We start from the raw sequence: 27,263 nt of genomic DNA on the forward strand, positions 1-27,263 counted from the left end.
AGGCTATAACTACCTCCATGTTTTACGCCTGATCTGCCATATCAGGCTATAACTACCTTCATGTTTTACCCCTGATCTGCCATATCAGGCTATAACTACCTCCATGTTTTACCTCTGATCTGCCATATCAGGCTATAACTACCTCCATGTTTTACCTCTGATCTGCCATATCAGGCTATAACTACCTCCATGTTTTACGCCTGATCTGCCATATCAGGCTATAACTACCTTCATGTTTTACCCCTGATCTGCCATATCAGGCTATAACTACCTCCATGTTTTACCTCTGATCTGCCATATCAGGCTATAACTACCTTCATGTTTTACCCCTGATCTGCCATATCAGGCTATAACTACCTCCATGTTTTACCTCTGATCTGCCATATCAGGCTATAACTACCTCCATGTTTTACCCCTGATCTGCCATATCAGGCTATAACTACCTCCATGTTTTACCTCTGGTCTGCCATATCAGGCTATAACTACCTCCATGTTTTACCCCTGATCTGCCATATCAGGCTATAACTACCTCCATGTTTTACGCCTGATCTGCCATATCAGACTATAACTACCTCCATGTGTTACCCCTGATCTGCCATATTAGGCTATAACTACCTCCATGTTTTACCCCTGATCTGCCATATCAGACTATAACTACCTCCATGTGTTACCCCTGATCTACCATATCAGGCTATAACTACCTCCATGTGTTACCCCTGATCTGCCATATCAGGCTATAACTACCTCCATGTTTTACCCCTGATCTGCCATATCAGACTATAACTACCTCCATGTTTTACCCCTGATCTGCCATATCAGACTATAACTACCTCCATGTTTTACCCCTGATCTGCCATATCGGGCTCTAACTACCTTCTTGTTTTACCCCTGATCTGCCATATCAGACTATAACTACCTCCATGTCTTACCCCTGATCTGCCATATCAGGCTATAACTACCTCCATGTTTACCCCTGATCTGCCATATCAGGCTATAACTACCTCCATGTTTTACCCCTGATCTGCCATATCAGGCTATAACTACCTCCATGTTTTACCCCTGATCTGCCATATCAGGCTATAACTACCTCCATGTTTTACCCCTGATCTGCCATATCGGGCTATAACTACCTCCATGTTTTACCCCTGATCTGCCATATCAGGCTATAAATACCTCCATGTTTTACCCCTGATCTGCCATATCAGGCTATAACTATACCTCCATGTTTTACCCCTGATCTGCCATATCAGGCTATAACTACCTCCATGTTTTGCCCCTTGACCAGAAATGACAAACCAACAAATATCTACACATCAGTCATAATATTGAATAACTACAGGCAGACATCTTACTTTGTGACACAGTAAAACAGTAAAGGCTATTGAATAACTACAGGCAGACATCTTACTTTGTGACACAGTAAAACAGTAAAGGCTATTGAATAACTACAGGCAGACATCTTACTTTGTGACACAGTAAAACAGTAAAGGCTATTGAATAACTACAGGCAGACATCTTACTCTGTGACACAGTAAAACAGTAAAGGCTATTGAATAACTACAGGCCGACATCTTACTCTGTGACACAGTAAAACAGTAAAGGCTATTCAATAACTACAGGCAGACATCTTACTCTATAACACAGTAAAACAGTAAAGGCTATTGAATAACTACAGGCCGACATCTTACTCTGTGACACAGTAAAACAGTAAAGGCTATTCAATAACTACAGGCAGACATCTTACTCTATAACACAGTAAAACAGTAAAGGCTATTGAATAACTACAGGCAGACATCTTACTCTGTAACACAGTAAAACAGTAAAAGCTATTGAATAACTACAGGCCGACATCTTACTCTATGACACAGTAAAACAGTAATGGCTATTGAATAACTACAGGCCGACATCTTACTCTATAACACAGTAAAACAGTTAAGGTCATTGAAATATGGAATAGATTACCGGAGGTATAACAGTATCAATAGGAAAATCAAGTAAATCTACACATTAAAAAAATATTACAATTATATCAACTATAATTGAAACAATAACAAAGCACAAAACATATCTACCTGGTGCCTTCCATACATGTATATATATATTGTTTTATACTAATCAGATATCAATCTATTGAGCTGCATAACAAGTATATATAGACATGGCACTATTTCAACAAACTCAACTATCCTTAATAATAGTTTGATTATAGATTTTTGTATAAAATATCTGTTAAAATATATTCCTTTCATACATGAAAATATATAGTTATATCATAAGAGACAATAATTAAGCTTGACCTGAGAGTATCCCATAATATTAATTATCATTTAATATTGGCAAGCTTTAAGGTTTCCCCCATACTCCTTAAACAAAAGCCTTTTTGAGCAATCATAAGTAATGAAATCTAGAACTGTAACAGCTTAACTTTTGGAGTATCAGCAAGTGTATTCATAACATATTAATCACAAAATGTATGTAATATTAAGGATAAAATTCTACTTCACTTGGCAAGATGTGGATATCTGAGCAGAGAGAAAAGCTTCAAATGAAAATCTTGACCAGTGTGCACCTTTACTTAATGACTGCTACCCTAATTTTATCAATATTACTTAACTTTAAGAATTCTCTTAACTGAGGAATTCCCTTAACTTAAAAAATTCCATGGGAAAGCATAACAGAGTTTGAAGGAAATATTCATAGTTAATGTACCCTCCTTAAATTCTGTAAGCTAGCGCTTTCCTGTGGCAATTTTTAAGTTCAGGAACTTCCATAGTTAAGGTATATTGATGAGACTGGCCCCATGTTGGACAGGCACATCATTCACAAGTGGTAACCAATACCATACATTACCTGAGAGAAAATTCCATGGAAATGAATGAGTGTATCATATGTACATTGTCAACAGTTATGTGAGAAAGAGGATAAATAAAGGATTTCATTTCAGGAATTTTGAAGAATTAACGAATCAAGAATAATAGATTGTTCTGTCCTTTGATGCATATTTCAAAACACCATTATTGGCTATTTACGATTCGTGGAAGAATTAATCAATATGATAGAATTTCATGAAACTGACTACGGGAGAAACCAATTTTCTGTTTTCTCACATAAATTAAGTCAGACACATTCACTCATATAAATTAAGTCAGACACATATACTCTCATACAAATCAAGTTAGACACATATACTCTCACATAAATTAAGTCAGACACATACATACACTCTCATATAAATCAAGTCAGACACATACACTCTCGATCATAAAAACCATGACTTTCTAATACTAATACTAAAAAGTCCAATAGCTAGAATTTGAAATATTGATATTCTAACAATTTAACTAAAACATTTTTTGCATAAACATGATAGAAGTTAAATATCTTTTACATTGTAGGTGAAATTGTCTAAATGATAATAAAACAAGCAGAAAAAGGAATGTTGGAGATTCCCCAGACACTGCTGGACAGGAGTATGTGTTGGAGATTCCCCAGACACTGCTGGACAGGAGTGTGTGTTGGAGATTCCCCAGACACTGCTGGACAGGAGTATGTGTTGGAGATTCCCAAGACACTGCTGGACAGGAGTGTGTGTTGGAGATTCCCAAGACACTGCTGGACAGGAGTGTGTGTTGGAGATTCCCAAGACACTGCTGGACAGGAGTGTGTGTTGGAGATTCCCAAGACATTGCTGGACAGGAGTATGTGTTGGAGATTCCCAAGACACTGCTGGACAAGAGTGTGTGTTGGAGATTCCCAAGACATTGCTGGACAGGAGTATGTGTTGGAGATTCCCAAGACATTGCTGGACAGGAGTATGTGTTGGAGATTCCCAAGACATTGCTGGACAGGAGTGTGTGTTGGAGATTCCCAAGACATTGCTGGACAGGAGTATGTGTTGGAGATTCCCAAGACATTGCTGGACAGGAGTGTGTGTTGGAGATTCCCCAGACACTGCTGGACAGGAGTGTGTGTTGGAGATTCCCAAGACACTGCTGGATCATTATCTGACCTATTGTTATTTCTTTCTGCATAATAGAATGTCAATAACTAGTCTCGAATGCTTGTCTCATTATAAGTTATTATCCACTCATACTCTATATAAAGTACATGTATATAAATAATCATGATATGACTAGAACCAGATTGCAAATGGTTAAAATAATGACCACAGCTAGGACAAATAATGACTAAGAATCGGTTTGGAGTTCATGAATATCTTTTACCTGTATTTTTGTAACCGAAAAAAGTCCTGATGTGCAAGTATGCAAGTAATCCAGATCTAGTTCTGAAGAAGGATGACAATGGGCGATGACACTATGCCACGATTGTAAGTTGTTCTCAGACACCGAGTACCGGGACGATTGTAAGTTATTCTCAGACACCGAGTACCAGGACGATTGTAAGTTGTTCTCAGACACCGAGTACCAGGACGATTGTAAGTTGTTCTCAGACACCGAGTACCAGGACGATTGTAAGTTGTTCTCAGACACCGAGTACCAGGACGATTGTAAGTTGTTCTCAGACACCGAGTACCAGGACGATTGTAAGTTGTTCTCAGACACCGAGTACCAGGACGATTGTAAGTTGTTCTCAGACACCGAGTACCAGGACAATTGTAAGTTGTTCTCGGACACCGATCACGAGTACCAGGACGATTGTAAGTTGTTCTCAGACACCGAGTACCAGGACAATTGTAAGTTGTTCTCAGACACCGAGTACCAGGACGATTGTAAGTTGTTCTCAGACACCGAGTACCAGGACGATTGTAAGTTGTTCTCGGACACCGATCACGAGTACCAGGACGATTGTAAGTTGTTCTCAGACACCGAGTACCAGGACGATTGTAAGTTGTTCTCAGACACCGAGTACCAGGACGATTGTCAGTTGTTCTCAGACACCGAGTACCAGGACGATTGTAAGTTGTTCTCAGACACCGAGTACCAGGACCATTGTAAGTTGTTTTCAGACACCGAGTACCAGGACGATTGTCAGTTGTTCTCAGACACCGAGTACCAGGACGATTGTTAGTTGTTCTTAGACACCGAGTACCAGGACGATTGTAAGTTGTTCTCAGACACCGAGTACCAGGACGATTGTAAGTTGTTCTCAGACACCGAGTACCAGGACGATTGTAAGTTGTTCTCAGACACCGAGTACCAGGACGATTGTAAGTTGTTCTCAGACACCGAGTACCAGGACGATTGTCAGTTGTTCTCAGACACCGAGTACCAGGACGATTGTAAGTTGTTCTCAGACACCGAGTACCAGGACGATTGTAAGTTGTTCTCAGACACCGAGTACCAGAACTTGGACACCGAGTACCAGGTAAATTATATGTACAGTGTGCATCTTCATGGATATCCTAGAGTTTGTACCTTTTCAATCTGTTTGTTTTAATTCTGCTAAATCAATATTTTGGCATTCTGTTTCCATGACATATTCATGTGAATTCAAGTTACAAGACTAAATGACAAATCACATTAGATCAGCTGAGCACTTTGTCAACATTTCTTCATAAAAACCTTTGTCAACATTTCTTCATAAAAACCTAATATCTTTTTTCGTAAAAACAAATTTCAAACCATAAACACTAAAAAAACAACTACTGCTCATCATACAACAGGTCGAAAACTTCACTGCCATGATATGATCAACACAGAAACAACTCGCACACATGTGGATGTTTTGATATACACATTTGCTAGTATGACTAGAGAATCACTTGATGTAGGTTATACTAGCAGCCATGTGGATCCACCAGTCGTAGTCCCACCCACCAACAGTAATATAATGATAGTTGGTGACCTTAGCTACAGTAACCATGGTGATTGTACTGTGGGCTGGCTGGAACACTCATGGTCTATTTTGAATGAAGAAGACAGGTAAGTCCCTAAAAGGATTGACAGAAGAGTGGACAAATTAACCAGTAGTTAGATGATCATTGGCAGGATGACGGAGAACCAGTGATTAATGTGGCCAATAAACGTATTGTGACAAAGATAATGAATCTCTAGATTTATACTGAAATAAGGTTGGACTACTTGAGACAATCCCCGATGTATAAAGAAGGATTTCCAATACTGGTATAATGGTCATAATTAATAATTTGAAGTTCTTGGTACATACATCATTATCTGTAGGTATTGGACCTTTAACAACCACCTAATGTCTTTCTAAACTCTCTTGGGAGCATACAGCTAGAGTTTTTTTTAATTTTTGTATCTGTTTTAGACTCAAGCTTGTAGATTAACTCCCTCAGTATACATAAAGGTTTAATTATTCCAAGTTCATAATTCACCCTGTTAAATGTCTCTGTTGGAATGAGTACAGGTGATTTCCCTTTCATTTTTATTTAATCTTAAATAAACTTCATCTTGGACTGGAATATTAGTGCACAGGGTTCATATAAATGTGGGAGGAAAATGGAGTTATTCATATCCAACTTCGGCCACCTTGGCATCCACTCCACCACTGGACCAGCCACTTCTCACTTATGTGTACACTAGGTCCACCAATACTTTACATCAGAACTACAATATCTAAAAATCATTATCACAATATCACACAAGTTTTTGACCCTTTCATTTCAATCCGTTTTCTTTCAATCACTGTTGCTGCCATGGCAACCTTTGCAAATCTGGCCGTTTCAATTTTGGAAGGTGTTTCTGTTTTGGTGTCATCCCACACCTTGAACAGTCTTGTTTTGTCTATTTCCAGGTCAAGCGGATCCCTGCCCTGAGCTATCTCCTCCTTCTCTTTGGCAATGACTTCCTGAGCTTGGCTGATGAACTGTTCCTGTATGCTTGTAGTGATTGGGTGTTCCTCAATATGGATTGTGTTAGTCAATTTTACTCTGTTTACTGAAAATGTAAATAGATTTCCATCAGTGATGTACATATAATATATTGGTAATGTTGCTGTGAGGTAATAACTGTACACATATGAGAAGGCTGAATGGTTTGTCATCTCTATATGAAAACTTTTAATGGATTTGTACATTTCACTACTGGGTAGTGTCTCTTTGATGAAGTGTTTGACTGAGGCAATATTTATAAATAAACTCACACTGCAGAATAACAATGATTTGATTTACAATGTATAACGATTTTCAATTTTATAATTATTAAATATAGGACTTGTACCTAGTGGAGGCATGGTACTTATATATTTAGAACCTTTCATTAGAGAGGGTACTGACCAATGATACATCGCCTTCTGTATAGCAATTGATTGATACAATGTACAATAATGAACCCTCTCTCATTACATGATTGACAAGAATTCATCCCACAATACTTCAGCAATGGAGTGGACCCTCTGTATAGTGACCTACCTGCTTAAGGCAGTATAATGAATGGGAAGAAGCCTTCCTGAGGGAGGTACATGAACCGGGTGCTAGTGTCGTACCTCTGTATAGGCCTCCCTGAAGGAGGTACATGAACCGGGTGCTAGGGTCGTACCTCTGTATAGTGACCTACCTGATTGGCGCAGTATAATGAATGGGAAGAAGCCTTCCTGAGGTAGGTACATGACCTGGTTGCTAGGGTCATACCTCTGTATAGTGACCTACCTGATTGGGGCAGTATAATGAATGGGTAGAAGCCTCCCTGAGGGAGGTACATGAACCGGGTGCTAGGATCGTACCTCTGTATAGTGACCTACCTGATTGGGGCAGTATAATGAATGGGTAGAAGCCTCCCTGAAGGAGGTACATGACCCGGGTGCTAGGGTCGTACCTCTATATAGTGACCTACCTGATTGGGGCAGTATAATGAATGGGAAGAAGCCTTCCTGAGGTAGGTACATGACCTGGTTGCTAGGGTCGTACCTCTGTATAGTGACCTACCTGATTGGGGCAGTATAATGAATGGGTAGAAGCCTCCCTGAGGGAGGTACATGAACCGGGTGCTAGAGTCGTACCTCTGTATAGTGACCTACCTGATTGGGGCAGTATAATGAATGGGTAGAAACCTCCCTGAGGGAGGTACATGACCGGGTGTTAGAGTCGTACCTCTGTATAATGACCTACCTGATTGAGGCAGTGAAGCCCCCCTGAGAGAGGTACATGACCCGGGTGTTAGGGTCGTACCTCTGTATAATGACCTACCTGATTGGGGCAGTATAATGAATGGGTAGAAGCCTCCCTGAGGGAGGTACATGACCCGGGTGATAGCGATGCTCTTGTCTATACAAAGATACAGAATCACCAGCTTGTCCTCCTTGTCCTGCTCTGATTCAGGGATTATCATTCCCCAACCAATCTTCTGTCCTTTGGATACAGCTTCCAGTGCTTCAACAGAACATTGTCCACCAGTAAGTAATAATACAAAAAAAATAGTCTTATTGAGGCACTATTATATTCATCTATCATTTACCATAATTGCTCTAAAGATTATCGTTTTTTTCGGCGACCGATGAAATTAAATATTCTTTTTTTTCCCATGAATCACAGCTACTACCATAACATTTTTAATGACTTCATCTACCAGGTGGTATGTATTCAAGTAACATAGGAAAAAAATACACTTATTACACTGTAGCAAGCAGAAACTTTAAATCTTCAAAATGTAAAATTTAAAAAAGCAATTTCCATAATATACAGTATATCTATTTTAATAGTATGATTTAAGCAATTCAGTATGATCTTTAAATGCTACAAACAAATCCAAGATATTTAGATAAAGTAAATACCTTCTTGCTGAGCCAAGAACTTGACAACATCTTGTCTGTAGATAGAGGACTTTGTCAGCTCTAGTTCCTGAAAACAGGGCGTGCTCACTGCTATTCCTGCTGGAATGTGTTCAGCGTCAAAATCATCTATCAGCTCTATCTCAAAAAAGTCATAGTCTGAAACATATTAACACTCATACAATATATACAACATACATGAATATTAGTTTATATTAGTATCATTTGGGATTATTAAATAACAAAATGACGACAATACTGTCCTTGAATTGTGTCTATTTCTGATGGGGTTTAATTTCATGATTTTGATAGAGAAACTGTACACATGGGGGTTATTTACACAATCAATGTACCTTTCTTTCATCAGCACATGTTTCAGAAATACAACATACAAAATAATACGTGTGAGAGAAATGTTTGTGGCTGAATGACCTTCATGTAAATTTTCACGTTTACAGTATATGTATATGAATGTCATGGTACAAGTGCTGATGACATCAGTCTCACGATGAAGGAACTGTAATACTGGATACCACAGATCTGCCCTGGATGATTGTTGTTTTACTCGCTGGAGAACAATACTGTACAGGATACATACAAATTTTTGTAATCAAAAACTACCAGGTAGATTTTGATCTTGGAGCATATCAGTGAGTTGTACCTTGGTCTGGCCTGAAGGGATAGGGTGACTGCAGCATGATGGGTTCTATGTGGTCAGGAACCATAGCAATATTGTTTTCTTCATCTACTTCTGATCCACTTGGCAGTACCCAGTTCTTTATTTGATTCTGAAAGAAAAACATGAATAAGGGCAATTAAGGGAGATAATTAAGGATTTTTTTAATGATCCTTGAACATTTTACTGGATTATATTATTGATAATGAGATTCACTTTTGATTTAGCTTCTGGAAAAACTAGCTCTAAAACAGAATCATTTTTTGAAATAAAATAACTTGGACTGTACAGAAATCAATACCTTCAAAAACAAATGTATAAGGAATAATATTTATGTAGTAGGAATATCTAACAATTAAGTTGAGTGATATAGTTTATCACTACAACAGATATTTACAATGTACTAAATCTTGTTCTAAGTACAATGAGACCAGTGTTTGTTGCCTTTCTTTCAAATACAATATACGTGTATATAAACATTTACAGGTATCTCCCTACAGGTGTAAGATGTGCTGTTAATTGACAGGAGTGAGTACAGGACTCACCACATCCTCGATACCCCAGGGGTTACTTTGATTATCTACAACCCTGGAATATGTAATATCAAAATTGCAGGCAAACAACTAGATTTTTGATCGGCGCCAGAAAAAAAACCCCTGACCAATCACAAATCTGATGCCTTTCTTTAAAAGTCTACTGGGGAGCAACAACCAAGTTCAAAGCCAGCCAATGTGGTGACCTTGAATTTGTTCAATATACATCGTGGAACCAATTTACACTTATCACAATATCTACATAATCCTGTGGTGCACAGAGCAGAGAGTGAAAGGAATCATTAGGGGTTTGGTTTGTTTAACGTCCTATTAACAGCCAGGGTCATAACACATTAGGGGTTTGGTTTGTTTAACGTCCTATTAACAGCCAGGGTCTTTACTCATTAGGGGTATCAAAGATGGACTCACCACTGATATGTCTGTTGTCTTGAAGATTTTTGTCTGCCAGAACACGTGCACCTCCACCTCATAGCCATTACCACACAGTGATATGGTGGGCAGCATCTGGGATGGGTCTAAAACAGTGTAGTGGCGGGTCCCAACAGCCTTGGTGTTCTTACGGAACATTGCTACAGGCCACTTGTGACCAATGTTACTCAACTCTAACTCCACTGTATCACCTTCAACGGAAAACCACAGCCAGTTTAACATATAAACGTTGTACTATTAGATACAGAAGTATAAAATGTAATCAACATTTATAGGAACATGATCTAAAATGGATCTGATATAAGAATATTACAATGACTTTGTTTAGTGAGTTTGGCCATTAAACAGAGGTGAAATATATTGGAGAACTCACCTTCCTCATACCACTCCCCCATGGTGTAGCCTTGGTAGTTACCGTTGTAGTACATGCGCCCCCCTCGTGAGGACCAGCCTGTTGAATTCATGACCTTCCCTGGGTGTTTCTTCAGAGAGAACTGTTCATTAGCCAGACCGATTGTTACCACAGAGTCTTCATCTGGAAAAGTAGAGAATGTGTTATTTTATTGGTAAAGAATTACTTATGTAACATAACAGAATATCTACATTAGTAGTTCACATCAATGAAGGAGATTTTATATGATTTAGCATTTTTAGTATTATAGGTATTGTACTAAATTATGATCATGCTAACTGCAGTTTTCATATATATATATTAGGTGTATTGACAAACCAGGCGAGTGCCTGTATATAGTATATCAGGTTATTGACAGACGAGGCGAGTGCCTGTATATGGTATATCAGGTTATTGACAGACGAGGCGAGTGCCTGTATATAGTATATCAGGATATTGACAGACGAGACGAGTGCCTGTATATACATGAAGTTAAAATTCATGCACAGTTCCAGAGTTCATACACTAGCTAATGTGCTGAACACAAAAACGTGATCTTAAATCTGCACTTAAATTATCATTACTGGTGGAATAAATGGTTGCTCTATAAAGTGATGTGATACAACTGTTTATTACCCTGTCAGAATATCATGATTTAATTGTAAATTTACAGCATATTACAGTTTCTATAGCAGTCAGCATATGATTTGACAGTAAAGTTACAGCATTTTACAGTTACTGTATCTGTCACAATATCATGATTTGATTGTGAAGTTACAACTTACAGCAGAAGTATGGCATATTGTAATAGAATGTTACCCACTTAGAGTCTTGATTTCCATGTAGTAATGGTTCTCCTCTGCTGTCATTGGCTTTAGGAACTGTACCACATGTATACCCATATGTTCTGCGGGAAGTCGAATAGTACAGTGTTGTTTGCTCATATCAGGTGGCTGAACTTTGTGTATGTCACACACTGGTATCTCAATGTCTAAAACATCAGACTTTCTGAACACAAATGGTCGCAGTGCTGAAAGAAAAATAAATATACATGCAAAAAATAAAATCAATTTCTGGCAACACTTCAAACAAGACACATATACCTTGTACTTGATTTCCTACTAATGGTAATGTGTATCACAATATTTTTCGTAAACTATCACAATTTTATCTTCCATCAAGTTTCCACTTTGAAGCTGAGTTTTTATTATAATTGTAGCTATGGTCACTGTTGAAGTGCCACATCAGTATTAGTTAAGTCCAACTTGTGACTGCATTACAACTTTAATCCACCTATATGTACATCACAGGATTTACTGTAAAAGTTTGTTATCAGGGCTGAATATTGAGACCAATCACATGTGATCATTGGGACTTGCTAATCATTCACACTGTTCACTAGATTGAATACAGTGACTGATCATTCACACCCTTCACTAGATTGAATACAGCGACTCATCATTCACACTCTTCACTAGACTGAATACAGCGACTGATCATTCACACTCTTCACTAGACTGAATACAGCGACTGATCATTCACACTCTTCACTAGACTGAATACAGCGACTGATCATTCACACTCTTCACTAGACTGAATACAGCGACTGATCATTCACACCCTTCACTAGACTGAATACAGTGACTCATCATTCACACCCTTCACTAGACTGAATACAGCGACTGATCATTCACACTCTTCACTAGGATTGACTACAGCGACTGATCATTCACACTCTTCACTAGACTGAATACAGTGACTGATCATTCACACTCTTCACTAGACTGAATACAGCGACTGATCTATCACACTGTTCACTAGACTGAATACAGTGACTGATCATTCACACTGTTCACTAGGATTGACTACAGCGACTGATCATTCACACTCTTCACTAGACTGAATACAGCGACTGATCATTCACACTGTTCACTAGGATTGACTACAGCGACTGCTCATACACACTGTTCACTAGACTGAATACAGCGACTGATCATTCACACTCTTCACTAGGATTGACTACAGCGACTGATCATTCACACTCTTCACTAGACTGAATACAGCGACTGATCATTCACACTGTTCACTAGGATTGACTACAGCGACTGCTCATACACACTGTTCACTAGACTGAATACAGTGACTGATCATTCACACTCTTCACTAGGATTGACTACAGCGACTGATCATTCACACTCTTCACTAGACTGAATACAGCGACTGATCATTCACACTGTTCACTAGGATTGACTACAGCAACTCATCATTCACACTCTTCACTAGACTGAATACAGCGACTGATCATTCTCACTGTTCACTAGGATTGACTACAGTGACTGATTACAGCCACTGATCATTCACACTCTTCACTAGACTGAATACAGCCACTGATCATTCATACTGTTCACTAGGATTGAATACAGCCACTGATTACAGAGTGTATATAATACATACTGCCAAGATATATACTGTACATAAGTAATATTCCCTACCTCTTTCAAGTGTGTCTTCCATGATCTTATTCTGAGTTTCCTCAAACGATTCCCAGAACAGCTGGTCGTATGTTTGGTACTCGGTGATAGGTATAGTCCGGTGTGACTGTGTGTCAATCTTCACTTTGGAACCTGTTTGATGGAAAGAGCGAAAGATGGAATTAAAATCATACCTAAGCCAATACAAGCTGAAGACAGCCATGTTGGATTTTAATTTTTGTGTGTAAAGTATTCATTGAAGGTACACACATCATCAACTCTCTTGTTTCTAATGATTAAATGATTGATAAAATTTACATGTATGTTCTTGGCAAATGAATTACTATAAATTAGCATGACCAGATAATCAAAGTCCTTCATGTCCAGACAATCAAAATCCTTCATATCCAGACAAACAAAGTCCTTCATGTCTAGACCATCAATCCTTCATGTCTAGACAAACAAAGTCCCTCATGTCCTGACCATCGAAGTCCTTCATGTCCAGACCATCAATCCTTCATGTCCAGACCAACAAAGTCCTTCATGTCTAGACAAACAAAATCCTTCATGTCCAGACCAACAAAGTCCTTCATATCCAGACAAACAAAATCCTTCATGTCCAGACCATCAATCCTTCATGTCCAGACCAACAAAGTCCTTCATGTCCAGACCAACAAAGTCCCTCATGTCCAGACCAACAAAGTCCTTCATGTCCAGACCATCAATCCTTCATGTCCAGACCATCAATCCTTCATGTCCAGACCATCAAAGTCCTTCATGTCCAGACCAACAAAATCCTTCATGTCCAGACCAACAAAGTCCCTCATGTCCAGACCAACAAAGTCCTTCATGTCCAGACCATCAATCCTTCATGTCCAGACAATCAAAGTCCTTCATGTCCAGACAATCAAAGTCCTTCATGTCCAGACCATCAATCCTTCATGTCCAGACCATCAATCCTTCATGTCCAGACCATCAATCCTTCATGTCCAGACCAACAAAGTCCTTCATGTCTAGACCAACAAAGTCCCTCATGTCCTGACCATCAATCCTTCATGTCCAGACCATCAATCCTTCATGTCCAGACCAACAAAGTCCTTCATGTCCTGACCATCAATCCTTCATGTCCAGACCATCAATCCTTCATGTCCAGACCATCAATCCTTCATGTCCAGACCATCAATCCTTCATATCCAGACCATCAATCCTTCATGTCCAGACCAACAAAGTCCTTCATGTCCAGACCAACAAAGTCCTTCATGTCCAGACCATCAATCCTTCATGTCCAGACCAACAAAGTCCTTCATGTCCAGACCATCAATCCTTCATGTCCAGACAAACAAAGTCCTTCATGTCCAGACCATCAAAGTCCTTCATGTCCAGACCAACAAAATCCTTCATGTCCAGACAAACAAAGTCCCTCATGTCCAGACCATCAAAGTCCTTCATGTCCAGACCAACAAAATCCTTCATGTCCAGACAAACAAAATCCCTCATGTCCAGACAATCAATCCTTCATGTCCAGACCAACAAAGTCCTTCATGTCCAGACCAACAAAGTCCTTCATGTCCAGACCAACAAAGTCCTTCATGTCCAGACCAACAAAGTCCTTCATGTCCAGACCATCAATCCTTCATGTCCAGACCATCAATCCTTCATGTCCAGACCATCAAAGTCCTTCATGTCCAGACCAACAAAATCCTTCATGTCCAGACAAACAAAGTCCCTCATGTCCAGACCATCAATCCTTCATGTCCAGACCATCAATCCTTCATGTCCAGACCATCAATCCTTCATGTCCAGACCATCAATCCTTCATGTCCAGACAAACAAAGTCCCTCATGTCCAGACCATCAATCCTTCATGTCCAGACAAACAAAGTCCCTCATGTCCAGACCATCAATCCTTCATGTCCAGACAAACAAAGTCCTTCATGTCCAGACCATCAAAGTCCTTCATGTCCAGACCATCAATCCTTCATGTCCAGACAAACAAAGTCCCTCATGTCCAGACAATCAATCCTTCATGTCCAGACCAACAAAGTCCTTCATGTCCAGACCATCAATCCTTCATGTCCAGACCAACAAAGTCCCTCATGTCCAGACCAACAAAGTCCCTCATGTCCAGACAAACAAAGTCCTTCATATCCAGACCATCAATCCTTCATGTCCAGACCAACAAAGTCCCTCATGTCCAGACAATCAAAGTCCTTCATGTCCAGACAAACAAAGTCCTTCATGTCCAGACCATCAATCCTTCATGTCCAGACAAACAATCCTTCATGTCCAGACCATCAATCCTTCATGTCCAGACCAACAAAGTCCTTCATGTCCAGACCAACAATCCTTCATGTCCAGACCAACAAAGTCCTTCATGTCCAGACAAACAAAATCCTTCATATCCAGACAATCAATCCTTCATGTCCAGACCAACAAAGTCCTTCATGTCTAGACAAACAAAGTCCTTCATGTCTAGACAAACAAAGTCCTTCATATCCAGACAATCAATCCTTCATGTCCAGACAAACAAAATCCTTCATATCCAGACAATCAATCCTTCATGTCCAGACAAACAAAGTCCTTCATGTCCAGACAATCAAAGTCCTTCATGTCCAGACCAACAAAGTCCTTCATGTCCAGACCAACAAAGTCCTTCATGTCCAGACCAACAAAGTCCTTCATGTCCAGACCAACAAAGTCCTTCATGTCCAGACCAACAAAATCCTTCATGTCCAGACCAACAAAGTCCCTCATGTCCAGACCAACAATCCTTCATGTCCAGACAAACAAAGTCCTTCATGTCCAGACCAACAAAGTCCTTCATGTCCAGACAATCAAAGTCCTTCATGTCCAGACCAACAAAGTCCTTCATGTCCAGACCAACAAAGTCCCTCATGTCCAGACCAACAAAGTCCCTTCATGTCCAGACCAACAATCCTTCATGTCCAGACCAACAAAGTCCCTCATGTCCAGACCAACAAAGTCCTTCATGTCCAGACCATCAATCCTTCATGTCCAGACCATCAATCCTTCATGTCCAGACAATCAAAGTCCTTCATGTCCAGACCAACAAAGTCCCTTCATGTCCAGACCATCAATCCTTCATGTCCAGACCATCAATCCTTCATGTCCAGACAATCAAAGTCCTTCATGTCCAGACCAACAAAGTCCTTCATGTCCAGACCAACAAAGTCCTTCATGTCCAGACCAACAAAGTCCTTCATGTCCAGACCAACAATCCTTCATGTCCAGACCATCAATCCTTCATGTCCAGACAATCAAAGTCCTTCATGTCCAGACCAACAAAGTCCTTCATGTCCAGACCATCAATCCTTCATGTCCAGACCAACAAAGTCCTTCATGTCCAGACCAACAATCCTTCATGTCCAGACAATCAAAGTCCTTCATGTCCAGACCAACAAAGTCCTTCATGTCCAGACCAACAATCCTTCATGTCCAGACAATCAAAGTCCTTCATGTCCAGACCAACAATCCTTCATGTCCAGACCATCAATCCTTCATGTCCAGACAAACAAAGTCCTTCATGTCCAGACAATCAAAGTCCTTCATGTCCAGACAATCAAAGTCCTTCATGTCCAGACAATCAAAGTCCTTCATGTCCAGACAATCAAAGTCCTTCATGTCCAGACAATCAAAGTCCTTCATGTCTAGACCATCAAAGTCCTTCATGTCCAGACCATCAATCCTTCATGTCCAGACAATCAAAGTCCTTCATGTCCAGACAATCAAAGTCCTTCATGTCTAGACCATCAAAGTCCTTCATGTCCAGACAATCAAAGTCCTTCATGTCCAGACAATCAAAGTCCTTCATGTCCAGACAATCAAAGTCCTTCATGTCCAGACAATCAAAGTCCTTCATGTCCAGACAATCAAAGTCCTTCATGTCCAGACCAACAATCCTTCATGTCCAGACCATCAATCCTTCATGTCCAGACAATCAATCCTTCATGTCCAGACAATCAAAGTCCTTCATGTCCTAGACCATCAAAGTCCTTCATGTCCAGACCAATCAAAGTCCTTCATGTCCAGACCAATCAAAGTCCTTCATGTCCAGACCAATCAAAGTCCTTCATGTCCAGACCAATCAATCCTTCATGTCCAGACCATCAAGTCCTTCATGTCCAGACAAACAAAGTCCTTCAGGTCCAGACCATCAAGTCCTTCATGTCCAGACAATCAAAGTCCTTCATGTCCAGACCATCAAAGTCCTTCATGTCCAGACCATCAATCCTTCATGTCCAGACAATCAAAGTCCTTCATGTCCAGACCATCAAAGTCCTTCATGTCCAGACCAATCAAAGTCCTTCATGTCCAGACCAACAAATCCTTCATGTCCAGACCATCAATCCTTCATGTCCAGACAATCAAAGTCCTTCATGTCCAGACCATCAAAGTCCTTCATGTCCAGACCAACAAAGTCCTTCATGTCCAGACCAACAAAGTCCTTCATGTCCAGACCATCAATCCTTCATGTCCAGACCAACAAAGTCCTTCATGTCCAGACCAACAATCCTTCATGTCCAGACCATCAATCCTTCATGTCCAGACAAACAAAATCCTTCATGTCCAGACCATCAATCCTTCATGTCCAGACCAACAAAGTCCCTTCATGTCCAGACCATCAATCCTTCATGTCCAGACCAACAAAGTCCTTCATGGACCATTATACACAGCTAAAAGTCATATTACAAGTCTCCTCATACAAAGATTTGTCTCCCTGTCATATGTTAAAATTATAAATGAAATTGAGCTTTACAATTTTGGTCTATGAGGTATGTCTGATTCTGAATTTCACATAAGGAGGAGATTTTCTAGTACTTCAAGTCATGTACAGTAGCAATAGAGTGCATGTATCTTAGTAATTCTATATATAGATCTATGAAATATGCAATATACTTGTATTACTCAATATATAAGTAAAATATATACAGACTAAACAAAGCAAAAGCTAATGAACAAACAGATTTGTATTGTGAGGAATAAACCCCCAATTATCTCCCCTTGTTTTAACTATCTTATCAGATAATGTTGATTCTTTGATTGCATGAGAATAAAAATCCTGATTTAACAACCACAAGATATCATCATTAGTAATGTAGAAATGTACTCTAAATATTATTTCAGAGTTGTTAAATTGAATACATTGTAATAACAGACATTTATTACCTAATAATGAATTGTACAGTGGCTATACCTAGTGAAATCAAATAAACAGGATAATAACAATAGCCGGGAAACACTTGTGGGGATCTACTAAACAACGAGACGCTGTTTTGATATCTTTATCAAAATAAATAATGTACTTACATTCACTCCTAAGAACCACCAGTGGAAAGAAGCCTCCTTCTGGCTGTATCATGTGTCTAGCCAGGGAAACTTTTTTATCAAACGTAAGGAAGACCATAACTAACTGTTGTGATTTGTAGTCAAAATCAGGTTTCTCCCGCTCATCAGGATTGAAGTATACACCGATTCCTACCACTGTTCCGGTGTTCACACTTGCTACTACAAAAGAAGGATATTCCGGGTTATATACGTAAATAGCCAGTGATTCAAAATCAGATTGTAGAAGGATGCAGGAAAAATAAGTAAGATTCCACATGTATATATGTTTCATATTGAAAGGCTAATTGTCTATCTAAATGTGCTGCAAAATGGCCCTTCCATCGATTCACAGAAAGTTAATGTAAATTATGGTACATTGTACTTGTTTCATAAAAACACTTTTTAGTTCTGAAAAAGAACCATATGATAAATGTTAAAGATAATATTTAGACTGTATGATGCACCTTTTCCATCTGCCATCCATCGAAAGTAATCCCTCAGGAATTCACACGTGGGACTGGGAGACATGGGACTACAGGTGGCGACACCTATGGCAGGACTTACACCTGGGCTGCCAACATCCTGTACAATAATCTCAAAATGCTGGAAACCTGAAAAGTATTGCCAAGAATATTCAAAGCATGCATGCACATTATTACAAAATGTTCAGATAATCACCTAACTGCTTATACAAATCATGATGGCATTTATCAATCTAGCAAACTTCATTTTTTAAATGATAAATAGTAGATTGAAACTGCTTAAATGTACATGTTAATAAAATTCAGCATACACCATTTATAATTGATACAAGATAGAAAAGAGAACAGTAAATGTGTTTCCCAAGCTCATACATCCAGATACGAACTCTACTGACCATTTAATGAGGCTATAGACCCTTACCTTGACCTCTACTGACCATTAAATGAGGCTATATACCCTTATATTGACCTCTACTGACCATTAGATGAGGCTACTGACCCTTATCTTGACCTCAACTGATCATTAGATGAGGCTACTGACCCTTACCTTGACCTCTACTGACCATTAGATGAGGTTACAGACCCTTATCTTGACCTCTACTGACCATTAGATGAGGCTACTGACCCTTACCCTGACCTGTACTGACCATTAGATGAGGCTACTGACCCTTACCTCGGCCTCAACTGACCATTAGATGAGGTTACAGACCCTTACCTTGACCTCTACTGACCATTAGATGAGGCTATTGACCCTTATCTTGACCTCTACTGACCATTAGATGAGGCTACTGACCCTTATCTTGACCTCTACTGACCATTAGATGAGGCTACTGACCCTTATCTTGACCTCTACTGACCATTAGATGAGGTTACAGACCCTTACTCTGACCTCTACTGACCATTAGATGAGGTTACAGACCCCTACCTTGACCTCTACTGACCATTAGATGAGGCTACTAACCCTTATCTTGACCTCTACTGACCATTAGATGAGGCTACTGACCCCTAACTTGACCTCTACTGACCATTAAATGAGGTTACAGACCCTTACTCTGACCTCTACTGACCATTAGATGAGGCTACTGACCCTTACCTTGACCTCTACTGACCATTAGATGAGGCTACTGACCCTTATCTTGACCTCTACTGACCATTAGATGAGGCTACAGACCCTTACCTCTGTCTAGTGGCTGTGGGCTTTGTATGGGAACACTACTGAGTTGGTGACCTGGAGCTTCAATATATGTAAACAACTCTTTGGCAATATCGTACTGGACATATTTTGGATGCATCCATTGGAGCATGTTCCTCTGTCAAATAAACATAAATTTATTTAATACATTGTTCATAATATCACATCTTAGTATACTCAAAATCAACATTATAAGAATACATAACTCTGCTCAAACTGTAGACTCCATAGGAAAACCATCTGACACTGTGTGACATACGGACTGACCTTTGACAACACCATCAATGACGACCATGGTATTTGATATATACAAGATCATACAGCAGTCAGCTATAGCAGTTTAACATTCAGAGTCTAGCTATATATAGTCTGTGTGACCAGTAAACACACCATGCTAATGGATGTTCTTTAACATTTATGAGAGTTTTATACTCACGTCGTCAAACTTGGGCACCCCAATAGCAGCTTCTGGCCACATGATGCCCATATCTATGGGGCCATTCTCCAATGTTATTGTTGGCAAAAATTCTTCATGGTTTGTTTCATAGTGATATCTGGAAAATATTATGTAATTATATAGTCTTAGTTTAAGCTTAAGGACAATGTTCAAGTCAAATTTCCGTTTATATCTTCCTCCCATTTACATACATTTATTAGACTTACATAATGGTGTACAGTATCTTTGAATAGTGCTTATCCTTTGAAGATCACCTACATCTACCACACAGTATTACATGTGAGGGTTGATGGTACAAACTTATACATAGTTATACTAGAGGACTGATGTCTAGTTTTATACCCTATACATAGTTATACTAGAGGACTGATGTCTAGTTTTATACACTATACATAGTTATACTAGAGGATTGATGTCTAGTTTTATACACTATACATAGTTATACTAGAGGATTGATGTCTAGTTTTATACACTATACATTATACCAGAGGATTGATGTCTAGTTTTATACACTAAACATAGCTATACCAGAGGATTGATGTCTAGTTTTATACACTATACATTATACCAGAGGATTGATGTCTAGTTTTATACACTATACATTATACTAGAGGATTGATGTCTAGTTTTATACACTATACATAGTTATACCAGAGGATTGATGTCTAGTTTTATACACTAAACATAGCTATACCAGAGGATTGATGTCTAGTTTTATACACTATACATAGTTATACTAGAGGATTGATGTCTAGTTTTATACACTATACATAGTTATACTAGAGGATTGATGTCTAGTTTTATACACTATACATAGTTATACTAGAGGACTGATGTCTAGTTTTATACACTATATACATAGTTATACTAGAGGATTGATGTCTAGTTTTATACACTATACAGTTATACCAGAGGATCGATGTCTAGTTTTATACACTATACATAGTTATACCAGAGGATCGATGTCTAGTTTTATACACTATACATAGTTATACCAGAGGATTGATGTCTAGTTTTATACACTATACATATTTATACTAGAGGACTGATGTCTAGTTTTATAAACTATACATTATACCAGAGGATTGATGTCTAGTTTTATACACTATACATAGTTATACTAGAGGATTGATGTCTAGTTTTATACACTATACATAATTATACCAGAGGATTGATGTCTAGTTTTATACACTATACATTATACCAGAGGATTGATGTCTAGTTTTATACACTATACATTATACCAGAGGATTGATGTCTAGTTTTATACACTATACATAGTTATACCAGAGGATCGATGTCTAGTTTTATACACTATACATAGTTATACCAGAGGATTGATGTCTAGTTTTATACACTATACATAGTTATACTAGAGGACTGATGTCTAGTTTTATACACTATATATAGTTATACTAGAGGACTGATGTCTAGTTTTATACACTATACATTATACCAGAGGATTGATGTCTAGTTTTATACACTATACATAGTTATACTAGAGGACTGATGTCTAGTTTTATACACTATACATTATACCTAGAGATTGATGTCTAGTTTTATACACTATATACATAGTTATACTAGAGGACTGATGTCTAGTTTTATACACTATACATTATACCAGAGGATTGATGTCTAGTTTTATACACTATACATTATACCAGAGGATTGATGTCTAGTTTTATACACTATACATTATACCAGAGGATTGATGTCTAGTTTTATACACTATACATAGTTATACTAGAGGATTGATGTCTAGTTTTATACACTATACATTATACTAAAGGATTGATGTCTAGTTTATACACTATACATAGTTATACCAGAGGATTGATGTCTAGTTTTATACACTATACATAGTTATACTAAAGGATTGATGTCTAGTTTTATACACTATACATAGTTATACCAGAGGATTGATGTCTAGTTTTATACACTATACATAGTTATACCAGAGGACTGATGTCTAGTTTTATACACTATACATAGTTATACCAGAGGATTGATGTCTAGTTTTATACACTATACATTATACTAGAGGACTGATGTCTAGTTTTATACACTATACATAGTTATACCAGAGGATTGATGTCTAGTTTTATACACTAAACATAGTTATACCAGAGGATTGATGTCTAGTTTTATACACTATACATAGTTATACCAGAGGATTGATGTCTAGTTTTATACACTATACATTATACCAGAGGATTGATGTCTAGTTTTATACACTATACATAGTTATACCAGAGGATTGATGTCTAGTTTTATACACTATACATTATACTAAAGGATTGATGTCTAGTTTTATACACTATACATAGTTATACTTATACCAGAGGATTGATGTCTAGTTGATACACTATTCCTATCTTTGCTGTATATTTTATCTATATCTATTATTTATTTATATGTCTTCTGACACAGCAGACCATAGTTCCAGGTGACTAGACTTATAGTTTAGGTAAACCTTGGTACCTTACCTGTAGCGTTCCATACACTCCCTATACATATAGTAAATAGACATATATTTAAGCCTGTCCCAGTTTTGGCAGCATTGTGTTTGGTGATTTACCTTGTTGCCACTGGTTTTCCATTCTTTACAAACATCACGGTGGACATGGTTTGGCCAAAGTAAGTGATCATCACTCCGAATGTATCACCTATAACATCCAAAAATGTTAGTGTCATTTCTAGTATAACAATATTACTGTATCCAGTCTAGTATAACAATATTACTGTATCCCATCTAGTATAACAATATTACTGTATCCAGTCTAGTATAACAATATTACTGTATCCAGTCTAGTATAACAATATTACTGTATCCAGTCTAGTAAAACAATATTACTGTATCCCATCTAGTATAACAATATTACTGTATCCAGTCTAGTATAACAATATTACTGTATCCAGTCTAGTATAACAATATTACTGTATCCCGTCTAGTAAAACAATATTACTGTATCCCATCTAGTAAAACAATATTACTGTATCCAGTCTAGTATAACAATATTACTGTATCCCATCTAGTATAACAATATTACTGTATCCAGTCTAGTATAACAATATTACTGTATCCAGTCTAGTATAACAATATTACTGTATCCAGTCTAGTATAACAATATTACTGTATCCAGTCTAGTATAACAATATTACTGTATCCAGTCTAGTATAACAATATTACTGTATGCAGTCTAGTATAACAATATTACTGTATCCCGTCTAGTAAAACAATATTACTGTATCCCGTCTAGTAAAACAATATTACTGTATCCCGTCTAGTAAAACAATATTACTGTATCCAGTCTAGTAAAACAATATTACTGTATCCAGTCTAGTATAACAATATTACTGTATCCCATCTAGTAAAACAATATTACTGTATCCAGTCTAGTATAACAATATTACTGTATCCAGTCTAGTATAACAATATTACTGTATCCCGTCTAGTAAAACAATATTACTGTATCCAGTCTAGTATAACAATATTACTGTATCCAGTCTAGTATAACAATATTACTGTATCCAGTCTAGTAAAACAATATTACTGTATCCAGTCTAGTATAACAATATTACTGTATCCAGTCTAGTATAACAATATTACTGTATCCCGTCTAGTATAACAATATTACTGTATCCAGTCTAGTATAACAATATTACTGTATCCCGTCTAGTAAAACAATATTACTGTATGCAGTCTAGTAAAACAATATTACTGTATCCAGTCTAGTATAACAATATTACTGTATCCAGTGAAGTCAGTCAGACGTAATCATGTTTAAACCACATATTTTGTAATTGGGAAAAAAACTGCCTATTTAGATAAATAATACATATAGGAATAACCAGTTAAAATGTCGGATTACAACACACTGACAACTACACATTCATAGAAAAACATGATTTCACAATTTCTTGTTCATCACATTTTCAACATGAAAACATTAAATTTGTTAATAGTGCAGGAAATTTCAACTTATCTACAATGTGGAGCAAATTCTAATATAAACTTTATTTTATTCATTCAATACATACATATACAATACACAATCATACCATTATAATATGAATGGGATTCGGAAACAAGTTTAAAACTTATATTACAAATTTTACTACTAATACTAACATACCTATTCTAAAAGTTTCTCCATTGCTGTTTGCGATATCACTATGACAAGTATAACAGTTGCCATTGTTGCTGTGGTAACCCACTGTCCTGTTCCATTTCCCAGGGTGAGCATCCTCAGCAATGTTTGGTCCAGCTATCCCGATGGTAATTTTGCTCTTTGATGCTAAAAGTGGTGAAGAAATCTTTGAATCTTTTTTGTTCCCTTAGGATTATACATTTGAGATGTTAAAAGTGAGCGGTTCTTAGTTTATCCTGGTTTTTTTTTTCAGTACGTGCTTTAAAAAGATGTTTTCTTTAAATAATATCCAGTCTGTTTTACTTAATTAATCAAATGGAATTATAAATTCTGTACAATATTTTATAACAGGGTAATAATTTAGCATTACAAATATATGTAAATCATAAAACAAAATACCAAATACTTACATAATGCTCTGATCTGCCCAAAGAAATAGGGATACCGAGGGGTGAGTGGTTTGGTGCACTGTAAAAAGTTACTTGTTTCAGAAAACTGTTTGAGCTGGACATCTGTTATCTGGCCTGGAAATGGTGGATGTCCATCAAATACTATATCACCAGCATAGCGGAACAAGTCCGCCATCCTGCTTTCTCTTCTCACCTCCCAACAAAATCTGAGAAAGAAAGACAATCTATCAAACGTATATATCAAAATATTGGAAGTTAAGCGAGTTTATTTTTTCACATTTTCTGTGACACGGTTGTTTAAGTTTTCTGTGTTAAGTTTTCTGTGATTAGTAGGGTAGAGTATAGATTTAACATGACTATTCTACCAAACACAATGTCCTGCTATCGTTCATAAAGATCAAAGTGAATTTGGTAATGCAGTTTATCTGTAATCTTCCCGACATTTTTATGCTGCAAGAAAAGGCTTGTTAGGTAGGGGCTAATTATATATACCATCACCTACTCTCTGGACTGCATTTGAAATTCAAGTCTTTAATTTAATTAATGTAAAACTGGAGAAGAAATATACAACAACCTGACTGGGACTCAAACAGGGACCTCAGTTCAAGTCTAGACGGACGCTTTAACCATTTTAGCTACCTCGCCACCAGCGCTCAGCCCAGTTCAGTTCCAATGTATACCTCCTACTTTAACAAATTCTTCCACCTCAAAGACCCACACGAGACCCAGGCACCCTATACCAAATCCATGGGTATTTAGATGTAGGGTGCAAAATGCAACAGTAAATGTAACGACCACAATGGGACTCGAACCCAGGACCTCCAAATTCTAGACAGACAATCTAATCATTTGACCTTCCTGAACACTGGCGCAATGAAATACATTATAAATGTTCTTGTATCTTGTATATGTATACAAAAATATATACAAGTGATTATCTCCCTTACATTCAGTTTTAAATCACATTTTCCATTCTGCGACAAATATTCCTTTATTTACAAATCATGAATTCTATCAGAAGTGAGATTTATATGTGAGTATATTCAACAATATCTTTAATAGACGTTTTTGATTATTATAACAATGGATTTTATTCCGTTAGTCGTTCCATTACAGTATTAATATTCTGCAAAAGGCAGATACAGTTCATAGGGTTCGTACACACAATTGAAGACATACCTGTACTTATCGAACAGTATTAATATCTAATAAAAGGTTTATGATAAACTTACACATTGTTTGTAAACAGGTTCCATTCATAAAACAATACATTTTCTCTTCATCACGGATCATGTTTACTTTGTTGCTAAACACCATATGCATGTACGCAAAGGTAAAAGTCAGAGATAATCCGAAAATGCGTTCTACTAATTCGTGTTCTAGACACCCGGATGGTCCTGGAGTGTCTTCCGTCTGATGTTGGTGGGCTGATCAAATCGCTCATCGTCTGGCATCACTCACGCGTCCGTGTAACGTTGAAAATGGAACGCCGTGGGAAATGGAACCGGGATGCCGTGAAAAACGGACCCAAATATTAAATTTTCTTTACATACCCGTTGAAAATGGACCACGTTGAAAAGTGAACCACATAAAAGTATTGGATCTCGGTACCAGTTTACATTCAGTACCCGGCTCAGTCGGTACGGGCTGCCCGTGGGAGGCCACAGTTCCCGGCCGCTCAGTTATCCCGATGTTGAAGTACAGTGTTTGGTGGCTATGTTAACGTTATTTTTATTGTAAGGTCTATATCTTCCATCGTGAGGACGAACTATTTATTGTAAGGTATATATCTCCAGTCGTGAGGATGAACTTTTTATTGTAAGGTATATATCTCCAGTCGTGAGGATGAACTTTTTATTGTAAGGTATATATCTCCAGTCGTGAGGATGAACTGTTTATTGTAAGGTATATATCTCCCGTCGTGAGGATGAACTGTTTATTGTAAGGTATATATCTCCCGTCGTGAGGATGAACTGTTTATTGTAAGGTATATATCTCCAGTCGTCAGGATGAA

The 27,263-nt window shown here is 37.9% G+C and overlaps 1 protein-coding gene across 1 annotated transcript; it reads right to left on the bottom strand.

Annotated features, from left to right (window-relative positions):
- Positions 1-925: 925 nt before the first annotated feature.
- LOC117327884 lies at positions 926-26,633 on the bottom strand. Its single transcript, XM_033885110.1, has 16 exons — positions 26,482-26,633; positions 25,250-25,455; positions 24,825-24,986; positions 23,267-23,354; positions 20,665-20,782; positions 20,214-20,346; positions 19,019-19,165; positions 18,537-18,734; positions 13,231-13,362; positions 11,562-11,768; positions 10,721-10,882; positions 10,327-10,538; positions 9,350-9,476; positions 8,692-8,847; positions 8,108-8,290; positions 926-6,860 (listed from the first exon to the last, which is right to left on the bottom strand). Exons 2-16 carry the CDS (start codon positions 25,422-25,424, stop codon positions 6,553-6,555), a joined length of 2,508 nt encoding a protein of 835 aa, XP_033741001.1. The 5' UTR covers positions 25,425-25,455; positions 26,482-26,633; the 3' UTR covers positions 926-6,552.
- Between the last annotated feature and the right edge of the window lie 630 nt (positions 26,634-27,263).

Source organism: Pecten maximus, chromosome 5 (genome assembly GCF_902652985.1).
Source record: "Pecten maximus chromosome 5, xPecMax1.1, whole genome shotgun sequence".
Classification (NCBI taxonomy): domain Eukaryota; kingdom Metazoa; phylum Mollusca; class Bivalvia; order Pectinida; family Pectinidae; genus Pecten; species Pecten maximus.